Raw genomic sequence first — 13,597 nt, forward strand, 5'->3', positions numbered from 1 at the left:
CCTCATTCCAAAATGCAAAGCTCATTACATCATCTTCCGGCTTAAAATCCTTCAGTGGCTCCCAATTATAATAAGATAAAGTCCAAACTCCTTACTGGGGCTTACAAGGTCCTACAGGATCTCATTCCATTTTTTCCCCCCCTCTCATGTAAAGTCATTTGGGTTTGGTGTTTTTTGTTATAAATAGATTTAAAGTTACTGATTCAGTTTATTATAGTCTATTCAGATTCTTAATTTTTTCTTGTGTCTGTTAAATTATATTTTCTAGGACACTATCCATTTCAAATTTATTGGCATAAAGTTGTTCCCAATATTCCTATTTTTAAACTTCTGTAGTATCTAGTTATATGCATCTAAATTTTCTAATATTATTTATTTTTGCTCTTTTTATTTATCATTTTGGGTTATGATCTTGATCTTTTTTTTTTTCCTCCAACTTCTTGAGGCAGATGTTTAGCATATCGTCATCCTATAATCTGTATATAAGTATGGGAGTTGTTAAGGAGTTTTAAGTTTCCCTTTGGCTGTGTCCCACAAGTCTTAATATTTAGTATTTTCATTATATTCAGTTCTTTAAAAACATTTTTTTAATGTTTATTTTTGAGTGAGAGAGACAGAATGTGAGCAGGCAAGAGGCAGAGAGAGACAGGGAGACACCGGACCCAAAGCAGGCTCCAGGCTCTGAGCTGTAGCACAGAGCACCATGCGGGGCTCAAACTCACAAGCAGGGAGATCGTGACCTGAGCTGGAGTCAGACGCTTAACCCACTGAGCCACCCAGACGCCCCTATCATGCTCAGTCCTAAGCATTTAAAAATTTCCAGCATGATTTTTTTCCTATAACCCAGAAGTGTGGTTTAAAATCCTCAAATGCATTTTAAATCTTTTTTTGTGAAGACTGTTATATTAATTCTTGGGTCACAAAATCACTTCCCGGTTTGTTCTGGATGCTCCCCAGAATTTCAAATGTTCCCAGAAACCTGCTTTTTTTTTTTTTTGGCCTTGGAACCTTTGCATGCACTGCAGCCTCTGCTTGGGCCCCCTCCCCTGATGTTAGCTCCTACTCAACATGCAGACCTTAGTGGGTTTTTTGATTTAAAAATAAATCATTTCCTCTGCAAGCCTGCCTTGAGCTCCCAAATCTGCATTGGGTGGCCCTTCTGCTTTTCTAAGTGCTCTCATACCCGTATGTACTTAACCTTGTTTCCTTTCTCTAGAATACAAACTCCTTGGCTGGGTTTTGGAACCATGTGAATGGTTTTGGAACCATGTGAATGGTGGTGCCTGGCACATAGCAGGTGAGCAGTATAGAGTTGTGGAATGAATAGAGCAGCTCACACCCTCTCATTTGCTGGTAAAAATTCCCATTCTGGACCACAGAGAACAATCCACAAGCATCGCTCCTTTCCTCTTCTCAATTATAATCATATCCATAGTGTCTCTCTTCATGGTTAGGGTCAATCTCTGGCTGTTCATTGCACCCTACTCCATGCCGTCCAGGTTCCTGGGAGGCCTCGTTTCAGGAGTAGGGCTGGGGCTAGGCTGGACTCAAGCTGCCTCCCCTTACCTGCTCCAGACCAGAATCCCTGTGCTGAGCCTTCTTGCCAGCAGGTGGCACTTGAAGCCTGAAAGCTGAACTCTTGACTCTTCCTCCTTCCCTTTCTGAGCGTCTTGAAGGCACGTAACCTGGCTTGGGCTGTGCTCAGGCTTGGAGAGGATGCTCCAGTTGGGGGACCTGGCTCCTGGCTCCTATGCTGCTGTCCCTTCTTCCCTTTCTGGTAGCAGCTGTTGCCTGGATTTCTTTTGTCTTAGACTCCCATTCAGTTCAAGTGCGTATACTCCAACCAGAGCTAAAATTGGGTGGGGTATTAAAAGCTATGAATATGATTTTTGAAGAGCATGCATGTTCTTAAGCCCATTTTCCTTAATCTTGTCTCTCCACATTCTTTCTGCTTGTCCTCATGGATGATGCTGAGCTTAGGGTCACAAGGAAGCCCAGTAGCCTGGGTCCTCTCTACCTTTCTTTCCCTCCCTGAAGCCTAAGGGCTAGGACTAGAGAGTTCTTTTTGTGTCTTAAAGTAGAGAACAGCAGCAAACATAGAGAATGGCTGTGTGTATGTGAGAGGAATTTACTGAGGCATTGCTCATATCACTTTTACATTGTCCACGAGCAATTTATTTTAAATGTCTATTTATTTTTGACAGAGAGAGAGAGTGGGGGAGGGGCAGGGAGTGAGGGGGACTAAGGATCCGAAGCAGAGTCCAGGCTCTGAGCTGTCAGCACAGAAGCTGACGCGGGGCTCGAACTCACGAACTATGAGATCATGACCTGAGCCTAAGTCGGATGCTCAACTGACTGAGCCACCGAGGTGCCCCTATATTTTTTAATGCTTTTATTTTTGAGAGAGTTTGAGCAGGGGAGAGACAGAGAAAGAGGGGGACAGAGGATCTCATGCAGGTTCTGTGCTAATAGCAGAGAGCCTGATGCAGGGCTCGAACTCACAAACCGTGAGATCATAACCTGAGCTGAAGTCAGAAGCTCAACCGACTGAGCCACCCAGGTGTCCCCGTCCAAGAGTTATTTTAAAATTAGCTTCTGGTGGTGGACCGTTTCGTTGACTGCTCTGGGTCTGAACTTTGTGGGTGACAGTCTCACAAACATTACATGGATTACAGCAGTGGTGTTAGGGGTAGGCCAGTGATCCTTGGGAGGGGGAGGAGGGACTACTAGTCTTGTCTGGAAGAGGGTCCACGAGGGCTTCTTAAGTAGGGAACAGCTGGAGTGGAGTCTTGAAGAAAGAGGGGAAGGTTATTCTATTTAGGTAGAAGAAACAATCTGAATAAAAAGAGAAGCACAAATCAGCCTTTTGTATCCCCCAGTGCTTCCAGCCTACCCCAAATGCTGCCTACTGAAATCCTCTCAAGCCGGCTCACATGCCGCCTTGCTCGAGGACATCCTCCTCCAGGGTAGGGGACCCTGGGCTCTTCTGGGTGACTTAGCTTGTACCTCTCACCTGCACACTTACCTGATTGTGCCAAAGTGTGGCCATCCTGTCTTCTTGAGCACCTGGACCTCCTGTGCTTTCTCAGGCACTTCCAGGAGCTAAAGTTGGAGTTCCACGTATCTGTGACAAGTGGCTGCCCCTGACCTTGGGCTTCAAGATGCAGGTAAGATCTTTACCCTCTCCTGCTGTGCTCTGGCTCTCCCGCTTCAGTGAACCCAGGCCAAGCAGCAGGTGTCTTCTTGGAGGGGAATGAATGCCCCATAAAGGTTGTGACTGGGACTTCTCTTCCAGGCTGGAGAAATGAGGCATTTGGGGGTTCCAGGACAAATTTAAGAAAAGCTTGCATTTTGCTGATGGCTCCACCTGGGTACCAGGTATACATATCCCAAGAAAGGAAAGAGTGGAAGGTAGATGAGGTGGGTGAGTGGCAAGCTCCTTTGAGAGAGAATCTAACCTGCTCCCAGAAAGGATGTTGGAAATGAACTTGTTACATTGCTCTAGAGGAAACACTGGGGTTGGTACTGTCCTTGTGGAGCCACAGGTGCAGACCCAGGCCTCTGCTCTTATTTGGCGGATAAACACTCCCTAGCAGCTTCCAGGCCTCACAAGAAGCACTGGGTTCTTAGTGTGGTTGTTTTATTGCATTAGACTCGAGACACTCTGATGCCAGGGAGCATTACCTGGAGGTTCTGGAGGAGAACTGAAGGAGAGGCTTTTGGGACCTGGAAGAAAACTTAGAGCCCCTTACGCTCAACCTGGTCATTTTACAGTTGAGGAACCCGATGGAAAATTACTTGCTTGTTCAAGGCCACACCGAGTTAGTGAGAGCTGAGTCCATATAAAACACTGGTTGCTGTGGCTCTTAAATTTAGATCCACCACACCGGATGATTTCTCATATACTCCTCTACCCATCTTAGTTCCTAATCGTGGGGTAGGAGAGATCAAGGACTATGTACCTGGCCCAAGATGAAATGACATCCAAACTGTGCAGGCACAATGCCATCATTAACCTCCAAATGCCCTCACTTTTTGTTTGTGCCTAAAGTTCAACAGGAAGAACCAGACTGTGGTAGAAAGAAAACAGGTCCGCTGCTAGCAGGGTCTAAACCCAGTGGAGAAATGAAATGAAAAGTACCCCAGAGGATCCTAAAATAAAAGAGACAAGAGCCTTTGCAGGGGGAGTTTATTGCAAACTGTTATAATTAAAGTGATATTTTACAAGTGTTTAAGACAGAGGGCAGACAGGCTCTGAGCCAGGCCTCGGCTTTAGAGGCACATTCCTGGAGGGGAAATGGCACTTGCAGGGAACATGAACTCAATCACTACTGCTCATTAGGCACAGAGCATGGTGGAGTCCTCTTAGGAAGCCTGGGAGGAAAAGACGGGAGTGGAGAGCCATGAAGCAGCTACTTTAAATTCCAAATCTTGCTGTATTCCCACTGTGCACATCACCTTCTCGGAGCAGGCCTCAGAGCCACCCTGGGGACCGACATGGATCCTTCCTCTGGCTCAGGCTTCTCACCAGCTCCGGATGCCCGGCTCTTCCTCCTGACCATTCACCACAGACTTCCTTTTGACTTTCAGAGGTCTTCCCAACTTGCGGCTTAAGAATACCAGCAGGAGGAAAAGCCGGAATGTTCTTAATGTGAATCCACAGCAAGAATGACTCGAGAACTGGATGTTTCCCAGGGTTGGCAGGTACATGGATGCCTTCTCTATCCATAGGGTGCCTGAATGCATGGTGCTGATGAAGGTGCCAAAAGTCTGAACTTTGAGGACTTGTTCAGGTTTTTGAGAACCTAGGTGGATAATCACTGGGCAGAATCAGAGCCGAGCAGAGATGCTGGGACAGGGGAAGGGTGGAGAGGGAAGACTGGTTGAATCCCGAGATCATTCCCAGGAGGAAGGGAGCACTACTTCCAGAAGTAGCAGCAGGAAGGATTGTGCCAAGGCTCTGATCAAGGGGCCAGGGTGACTTGGGTGGAGGAGGAGGCCCCTCTTGCAGTTTTGGTTACTGTTTTGGCAAAGCAAAGTCCCAGGCAGTTTCTTGTGCACATTTCCACATGGCCTGCATGAGGCGGGTGAAGCCCATGTCTTTGGGCTTCTCTAGTCCTCTCATCAGCCGCTGCTTCATGATGGAAACAAATTCCTTATTGCTCAGCTCCCCATTGCCTAGAGGAAGAGGCAAACACAACAGAGATAAATGGAGGCCTTGGAACAAAGACACTGAGAAAATTCCATTGTTCACACCATGTGCAATCTCACAGCTAAATTCAATTCTTTTGGCTTAAGATGAATGGTTTGTTCCTTCCTTGATGTTTCTGGTTACAACTCAGTGACAGTTTAGTGTAGTGTGACAAAAGTTGAGTGAGAATATATTATAGGTCAGGTTCTATGGTAGGAGTTGAGAATAAAGACGTAAGTAAGACTTTGTTCCTTGAAATACTCCCAGGTTGTGGGAGAGACCAACACATTATTTCAACACTATGGTAAGTGCCATAACAGGGTAGACAGAAGATGCTATGGGGGCACAGAGGAAGATACGGAACCCAGGCTGGAGGTGGTGCAAGAACAGAGCAGTAAAGACTTCTGGAGGTGACTCCTAAGTTGAATCCCAAAGGATGAGCAGGAATAGGCCAAGTAAAGGGGAGTGCGGTGGGGGAGGCACTCTAGGTAGTGGTATTCGCATAAGCAAAGGCTCAGGCAGGGAGCAACATGGCTGCTGAACTACAAGTAGTTAGGAATTGTTGGACACGGGGGTGGGGACGAGTAAGCAGAAGAGGCAGGCAGGACAGAGGTCCCCAAAGGTCTTGTATTTTCACGAAAGGGTTTGTGCTTCATCTTCTAGGTGGTGGAGACCCAGGAAAGGACTGGAAGTAGGTAAGTGAGATGGAGTTAGATTTCCACTGTGGCTAGATCTCCCTGGCTGACTATGTGGGGATGGGACTGGAGAGAGGCACAACTGGAGTACCGGAGTCAGTCAGGAAGACTGTTGTCTAGGTGAGAGATGATGATGGAGGGTTTTCATGGCAAAAACCAAAGTCAAAATCTGGCTTTGGGGTAAGCCCATTTTCTCATGGCCTCCCATTCTACCTTCTTCAGTGGCAGACTCTCAGTTCTGGAAAGGAACTTGGAGAACATCTGGTTTAACCAAAGGTCAATCTCTTCAGCCACACAGAACAGTAACCACTTCAATAGTAGAGGACAGTTACCCTTTGGCTACATGCCCAGGGGTAAACGTCTCCTGATGAAAAGAATGGCACCATTACTGGAAGTGATAAGACAACAGGAAACCAGCAAATGGACTTTTACTAATGATCAGTCTGGGAAGAGAGTGGAAAGTAAGAATACATGGTTTACTTCTATAGAGAGAACCTGAAAACCTAAACTGGCTCATGTTTTCTGGCTGACGAGAGTATGGACAGCCTCAGTGATACCTCACAGCAGGATCAAACAAATAAGCAAACCCAGGGAGACCTAATCTATGGTATTCTAAGTCAGGAAAGTGATTGCCCTTGGGAGAGGAAGTGACTGGAAGGCAGCACCAGGGGGCCCTGTGGTTCCGCTAATATGCTGTTTCTGGGTAATACTGGTTACACAAGTGTGTTCAGTTTTTTTTTTTTAATTTAGCAAGTTGTATACTTATGATATTTGTACTTTTCAGTATGTATTTTATACTTCAATATAAAGAGTTAAAAAGTAGCCTGGCTGGCTGAAAAGTAATCAATAATATGGTTTATTAAGAATGTAATTAAAAAAAATTATTGAAAAAAGAAAAAAAATGTAATTAAGGGGCACCTGGGTGGCTCAGTCAGTTAAGTATCTGACTCTTGGTTTCATCTCAGGCCATGATCTCGCAGTTTGTGAGTTCAAGCCCTGAGTCAGGCTCTGTGCTGACAGATCAGAGCCTGCTTGGGATTCTCTCTCTGCCCCTTCCCTGCTTGTTGTGTTCTCTCTTCTCTCTCTCTCTCTCTCTCTCATTCATAAACAAACAAACAAAAAAACAAACAAACTTAAATAAAGAATGTAATTAAAAGAACAAAAAGGTCTAAATAAGATTATTAATATTTTTATAATAAAAAGCTTATGACAAAAAAAAAATGTAATGCCATTTAGACTACCGTGGGATTTGCTTCCTGCTTCCCCTAAGGCCACAGCTGATCAATTTGAATGGCTCCTGTTACTTTGGAAGCAGGTATATGACTGAATGTCATCTGTGCACATGTGTGATCTGTGAGTGCAACTCTGAATTCTGTGGTGAACAAATCTGAGAATTCAATGTCCTTTAGCATTTTGACCTAAGCTCTAGCACTGGTAGAGAGAACAGTGCCTTTTAAATTTAATAGATACTTCCTTTTTCTGCAGATTAATAAGCCCCAGAGATGTAAATGATTTTCTAAGGGTGATTCAAGTAGATACTGACAGTAGATTAAGAAAATAAGCCCCAGAGATGTTAAACGATTTTCTAAAGGTGATGCAAGTAGACAGTGACAGAACCTCCTTCTGAAAGGCTGGAAAATAAAATTTCATTTTCCAGGCCTTCCTAGGAGAACAGGGAAACTGAGAGGCTGGTTGCCTTTTTTCCCATACTTACTTCACAGATCAGCTCTCTGGCTTCAGAAATTATAAAATGACATGTTTTTGGGAAAGAATTCAAACCACCTAAAAGTGATAAGGGTAAAAACAGAATCTGAGGAAAGTTAACCTCTTTAGAGCAGTGCTGTCCATTAGAATGGTCTTTGATGAGAAACGTTTAAATAGTCACACTTAACTAGTGGTATCATATTGGACATGGCAGCACTAGAGAATAACCCATGCCTACCTGAAGGTGAGGCCATCTTCTTGTCCTAACCCTGGAGTTTTCTTTGACTCAGACCTAGGTTGTGGGTGCAGATGGGAGGTTTAAATAACTCAAGTTCAACTTAATAACTTCAGTAACTTAAGTTAATGAACACCTGTTATGTGCAAAGTACTTACTCGAGGTCCTAGGAAGGGGTTCAAAGGTGAACAGGGGACTTGTAACTACCCTTAAAAAGTTCACAATTTATAGCAGCATTATCTACAATAGCCAAGATATGGAAGCAGCCCGAGTGTCCATTGCCTGATGAATGGATAAAGAAGATGTAGTGTGTGTGTATACACACACACACGCACACACACACACACACACACACAATGGAATATTATTCAGCCTAAAAAAGAATGGAATCTTGCCATTTGCAACAACATGGATGGAGCTAGTGAGTATAATGCTAAATGAAATTAGAGAAAGACAAATGCCATATGATTTTACTCATATGTAGAATTTAAGAAACAAAACAAACAGGCAAAGGGAAAAAAATATACATATACAGAGAGAGACAAGCAAGAAATAGACTCTTAATTATAGAGAACAAACTTGTGGTTACCAAAGAGGAGGGGGTGGAGGGATGGGTGGAATAGGTGATGGGGATTAAGGAGGGCACTTGTGATGAGCACTGGGTGGTGTATGGAGGTGTTGAATCACTACATTGTACACCTGGAACTCATAATGCACTGTATGTTAACTCACTGGAATTAAGATAAAAACTTAAAAAAAAGCTCACAATTTAATAGGGAAGTTAGGTCACATATGCAGAAATAGAGTGTAACATGCAGTAATGACAACAAATTGAAACAAGGAATGAAAAAGCCGGAGTGATTCATTATGCTGGGACCAGAACAAAAGTTCACATAGGCGGGGACTTCTGACCTGGTTCCTGGATTCCATTAGCCTCGCTTCCTAGAGGGAGATGAATAATGAACCATGGCTGTGAAACAAACAGTGGACGTCCTATAGGACAGAGGGAGGCAGCACAGGTTTGATTCAAATCCTGGTTATGCTATCTACTACCACCTATGTGATCCTGGGAAAATTACCTCACCTCTCTGAGTCTCAGCTTCCTTATCTGGAAAATGTGGTGAATAAGAGTTCCTATGTCAGAGGATTGCACGAGCAGCTTAGCACAATGCCTGGCTCTTAGTAAGCACTGAAAGAAAGTGTAAGCCTCTATTGTGAATATTAGTAGTAGTATTGTGTCAGGCGGAACAGCTGAGAAATGATTCTAGAGCAGAACCAGGATCTTTGAACCGGGCTAAACTACGGAGTGGTCACAGACACAGCAGATGCGAGCTGGATGGCCAGCATGGAATGTGAATGACTGAAATGTGCCTTGGAGAGATCAATACCACCTTCTTTTCTTTCTTTTCTTTTTTTAATGTTTATTTATTGAGAGACAGAGTGTGTGCACAAGTGTGCACATGAGTTGGGGAGGGGCACAGAGAAGGGGAGAGAGGATCTGAAGTGGACTCCACGCTGACAGTAGACAGCCCAATGCGGGGCTCCAACCAACCATGAGGTCATGACCTGAGCCAAAGTTGGATGCTCAAACTGACTGAGCCACCCAGACACCTGGCACCACCTTCTTTCTAGACACATTCAGATAACTGCGAATCGTGTGCTCCTAATCTACTAAGCAGCAAAGTTGGGTCTAATATTTTTGTTTCCATTTTTAAGATCTTTGTGGTCATAAATTAACTTCAGCCCACAGGCAAACTGGAATTATAAGAAGAAATGGAAAACACAAACCAGGACCTGGGGTTACGTTTCTCAATGTCATGAGGCTGAGGGCCGAGCTGTTGCTGTGAGAAAGGGGTAAGTTGAAGAGGTCGGTATTAGTACCCTGGGGCTGTCTGCTAGGTTCCATTATAAACAGTGTCTACAGCAAGGGCAGGCAGGCTCAGTTTTCCTGCCTGGCTTCAGAGGGCGCCACTCACCATCGCAGTCAAAGAGTGCAAACACCACATCACACACGTGGTCTGAGAGTTCCACTTTAGCCACTGTCCTGGCCACCTGCTGCATGGTCACTGAAAGAAGAAAGAAAGGTGCTGAATTAGCACAACAGAAGGACTTTTGTTTTGCTTTCTCTGGGGAGACAGAAGTACTCAGTCTGGGAGGATAGAAGTACTCGGTCATAATAAAAAGTTCTCAACTATATTTAAGTCATATTTAAGAAAATGATAATTCAGTTTTTAGCCCCAAACCCCCTTTCCTTTTCAGCTCAGGGTCCTTTCTTGTCTACTGCTGCTACATTTTAGGAGGTATATATAGTTAAGTAAGAATGCCTGATATTAAGTTCATAGAGACAGAAAGTGGATTAGGGGTTACCAGGGCTGGGGGCAGGGGGACCAGGAAGTTAGTGGTCAGTGGGTACAGGTTTTCTGTTTGGGGTGATGGAAAAGTTTTGGAAATAGTGGTGATGATTGTACAACAGTATGAATGTAATTAATGCCAGTGACTTGTACACTTAAAAATGGCTTACTTGGCATCTTTTATGTTAATATATATTTTGCCACAGTGAAAATTTATTTTTATTTTTTAATTTTTTTAAATGTTCATTTATTTTTCAGAGAGAGAAACAGAGTGTGAGCCTGGGAGGGGCAGAGAGAGAGAGAGAGAAACACAGAATCAGAAGAAGACTCCAGGCTCTGAGCTGTCAGCATGGGGCCCGACACGGGGCTTGAACCCATGAACTGCGAGATCACGACCTGAGCAAAGTTGGATGCTTCACCGACTGAGCCACTCAGGTGCCCCCACCACAGTAAAAATTTAAAAGGTGAAAATCTACATGATATTTAAGGATGGGATTCTAATGGTCTAGAGCATGCACTGGTGGCTTTCCTAATAAATTATTACCGTAAGAGTGTGCCTTGAAAAAACCAAAGAATGCCTGAAATTACAATCGTCTCCTTCTTGGCATTTCCTGCCGGCAGGAAAGAATCTGATGATAAAAAGTCAGGGGAATAAGCAGGCAGCAAAAAAATGGCAGGTGGGGAATAAGGAGGCTTGTGTCCGTACACTAAGGCTTCATCCTTCGGTTACTGATCGACATAAGTACCTGCACGGATGAGCTCCTGGCCCCTCCTCCCTCCAGGCCTTCCACTGGCCACTTTGCCTTTGCCAACTGTGCCCTCAGGATAACAGTGGCCCCCATCTCCCTAGTTCAGCCTTTTTTGTTTTTCTTCTTCCAGACCTCAGCAGAAAATCTCTTCTCTCTTGCCATTTTCTCTTTTTCTGACACATTTACTGTTAAACACTGGCTATCGTGTGGGGTTCTCATGAAAAACAAGCCAGGAAGGGCTAGGCCATTTCCCCTGCCTTTTTCTCCCATCTGTCCTCAAACCTGACCGAGTGGCATGGATGTACACTGCTATTGCTTATAGACATACCCTTTTTTCCCTTTTTTCAGACACACTCTTAAGTGAGGTAAACCCTGGAGGAAAGAAAAGGATTTTTACTTATCAATCACTTAGCAATGAAGTATTCCCTCTAAATGTCAGATTAGATTGATCCAGAAGCAGTGTGAACTTGAACTAGAGTCAGTGTGCCTTCTCTGCTGATTTCATTCCTGTAACTTCAGTTTTTTCCTGTCATTTTCTTCTGCATTTGACCTTTCACTTCTCCTCTGTCACCTCCATGTCAGGAGGTATATGCCAAGGTCAGCAGACACAAATACCAGAGCAATGCGGAGGTGCAAGGGGATGTGGTAGGAAAATTGTGCTTGGAGTCACAAGACCTGAGCTCTGGTCCCGGCTCTTCCTCCACCACCTTGCTGTGTGACCCTGATGAAGTCACTTGATCTCTTTATTTTGTTTTTTAAGTTTATTTATTTTGAGAGCGAGTGTGGGGGAGGGACAGAGAGGGAGGGTCAGAGACAGAGGGAGGGAGAGAGAATCCCAAGCAGGCTCCACACTGTCAGCACAGAGCCCGACGCGGGGCTTGAACTCACAAACCGTGAGATCATGACCTGAGCCAAAATCTAGAGTTGGATGCTTAACCTACTGAGCCACCCAGGCACCCCTGCCTGATCTCTTTAGATTGAATTTTTTTATATTCTTATGAAGGGATGCCACAAGATAACGGCTGAGGTGAGTTAGTAGCGCAAAGAACAGTTTATTGGTGTTTTCTAGAATCTGAGGGTGAGGATGGGGGTGGAGGGATACAGATAGCTGAGGATCTGAGTGACGGAGGCTAGAACAAAGCTGTAGGCGACGCCTTGGTGTTCAAAGCCTCTGGCTTGAGGGGGACGGCTGCCCAGGAGGGCGGGAAGAGCCAGCTTTCTCATCCTGCACCGGGATGTGAGTTAGGGTGAAGGAGGAACAAATGTCCCTTGGAACTGAAAGACTGAAGCAGAAGCTATTTCAGTGGAGGTTCGTGAGATGTGGTTTAACTGCTCAAGGAGGAGGTGGAAACTCTGCACGACTGAAGAACTTCTAGGCTTTAAAAAAAACTCCGCCTTGTGGGTCTAGACACTTGATTTTCCCTGCTGACCCAGGAAGAATTGATTCCCGCTAACTAAACTGCCCAGGGAAGGAACAGAAATCAGCAGGCCAATTTACCACGAGAATAGTAACTGTTAAGAGAACTAAAATGATAACAGCTGGTTATTATGCTTGTCAGTTGGAAAATCTATGAAGGAAACTCAATTCGCCTCAGAAGATTGCCCAGTGGAAACAGAATCAGATCAGAAGAAACTGGATGCTCTCAAACTGTGCCTGAGAATTACCCTTTGCAGTATGTTCTGAGAAATGTATTCTAAGAAATGGATCAAAACCTGTTTAGTATTAGATAAACAGGAGCACTTGTTTATTAACCATTCCTTTTCCTGCATTTCGCATCAATCCCACACTTCCATCATCACTGATGACTAGCCTCTTTTTTTCTTTCCCAGTTCCTTCCATTCTCTCAGGGCAGAGTGCCTAATGTTGATTCCTCTTGATATTCACGTGCCCATCCTTCTCCCCATGAAGACAGGCCTCTTCCTCTAAATAAGCCATTAACTAAAATAATAATATCCAAGGATGTCAGTGAGAACTCTTGACAATTTTTAGTGAAAAACTCAATAAAGCGGTACTAAGTGGTTGTAGAATAGGGGCCTTGGGAGGCCATCAGCAGGAATGCCTCATTCCAAATGCCACCTCTTGACAGAACAGTTAGAGATTACATTCCATCTCACTTGGAGAGGGCTCTGACACCATTTGTACTATAGGGGGAAAAACCAGGGCTGCTGAGTCATTGTAACTCAAATCACTGGGATGGTAGTAGCCAGCAAACAACCTAGCTGGGGTGCCCTTTCCCCATCCAAGACCCTCAGGTCCCAGGGGTGTGAATCAGAGCAGTGGAGGAAACAAATATTTGACTAGCTGGTGAACGGTCAAACTGAGAGCTCTTGGGACAAGCAGGGTGACAGCAGATTACAAGCCATGTGCTTGACAGCTGGTCCTGAGAGCTGGCTTATTCATATTTGCTTCCACATCCCCAAACCAGGAAGTCATAATTAAATCACAGCAAGCAGAACATCTCTCCACCCCCAGCGCCCCGCCCAGGTCTGACCACCCCATGTAGACCAGGTATTGGTATTGGAATCTGGGTCTCTCTCATGTGATGATGCTAATTGATTGATGGCTGGGATGATGCTAATTGATTGATGGCTGGGATTCTAGTTTCTTTTTTTTTTTTTTTTTTTAATTTTTTTTTTTTTTTTTCAACGTTTTTATTTATTTTTGGGACAGA

At 44.5% G+C, this 13,597-nt stretch overlaps 1 protein-coding gene across 6 annotated transcripts in view; it reads right to left on the reverse strand.

Annotated features, from left to right (window-relative positions):
• Positions 1–4,172: 4,172 nt before the first annotated feature.
• The window catches only part of MICU1 (mitochondrial calcium uptake 1), a 260,341-nt gene continuing 250,916 nt past the window's right edge, over positions 4,173–13,597 (reverse strand). For all 6 annotated transcript variants that reach the window (XM_040485339.1, XM_040485338.1, XM_040485337.1 and 3 more), the window contains 2 exons: positions 9,802–9,891; positions 4,173–5,178 (listed from right to left, as the gene is read on the reverse strand). In XM_040485339.1, coding sequence (XP_040341273.1) covers positions 5,018–5,178; positions 9,802–9,891 — 251 coding nt within the window. In that variant the 3' untranslated portion in view covers positions 4,173–5,017. The remainder of the gene's footprint in view (positions 5,179–9,801; positions 9,892–13,597) is intronic.

The sequence above is a fragment of the Herpailurus yagouaroundi genome, unplaced genomic scaffold (assembly GCF_014898765.1).
Source record: "Herpailurus yagouaroundi ecotype Mexico unplaced genomic scaffold, PumYag 163, whole genome shotgun sequence".
Lineage (NCBI taxonomy): Eukaryota > Metazoa > Chordata > Mammalia > Carnivora > Felidae > Herpailurus > Herpailurus yagouaroundi.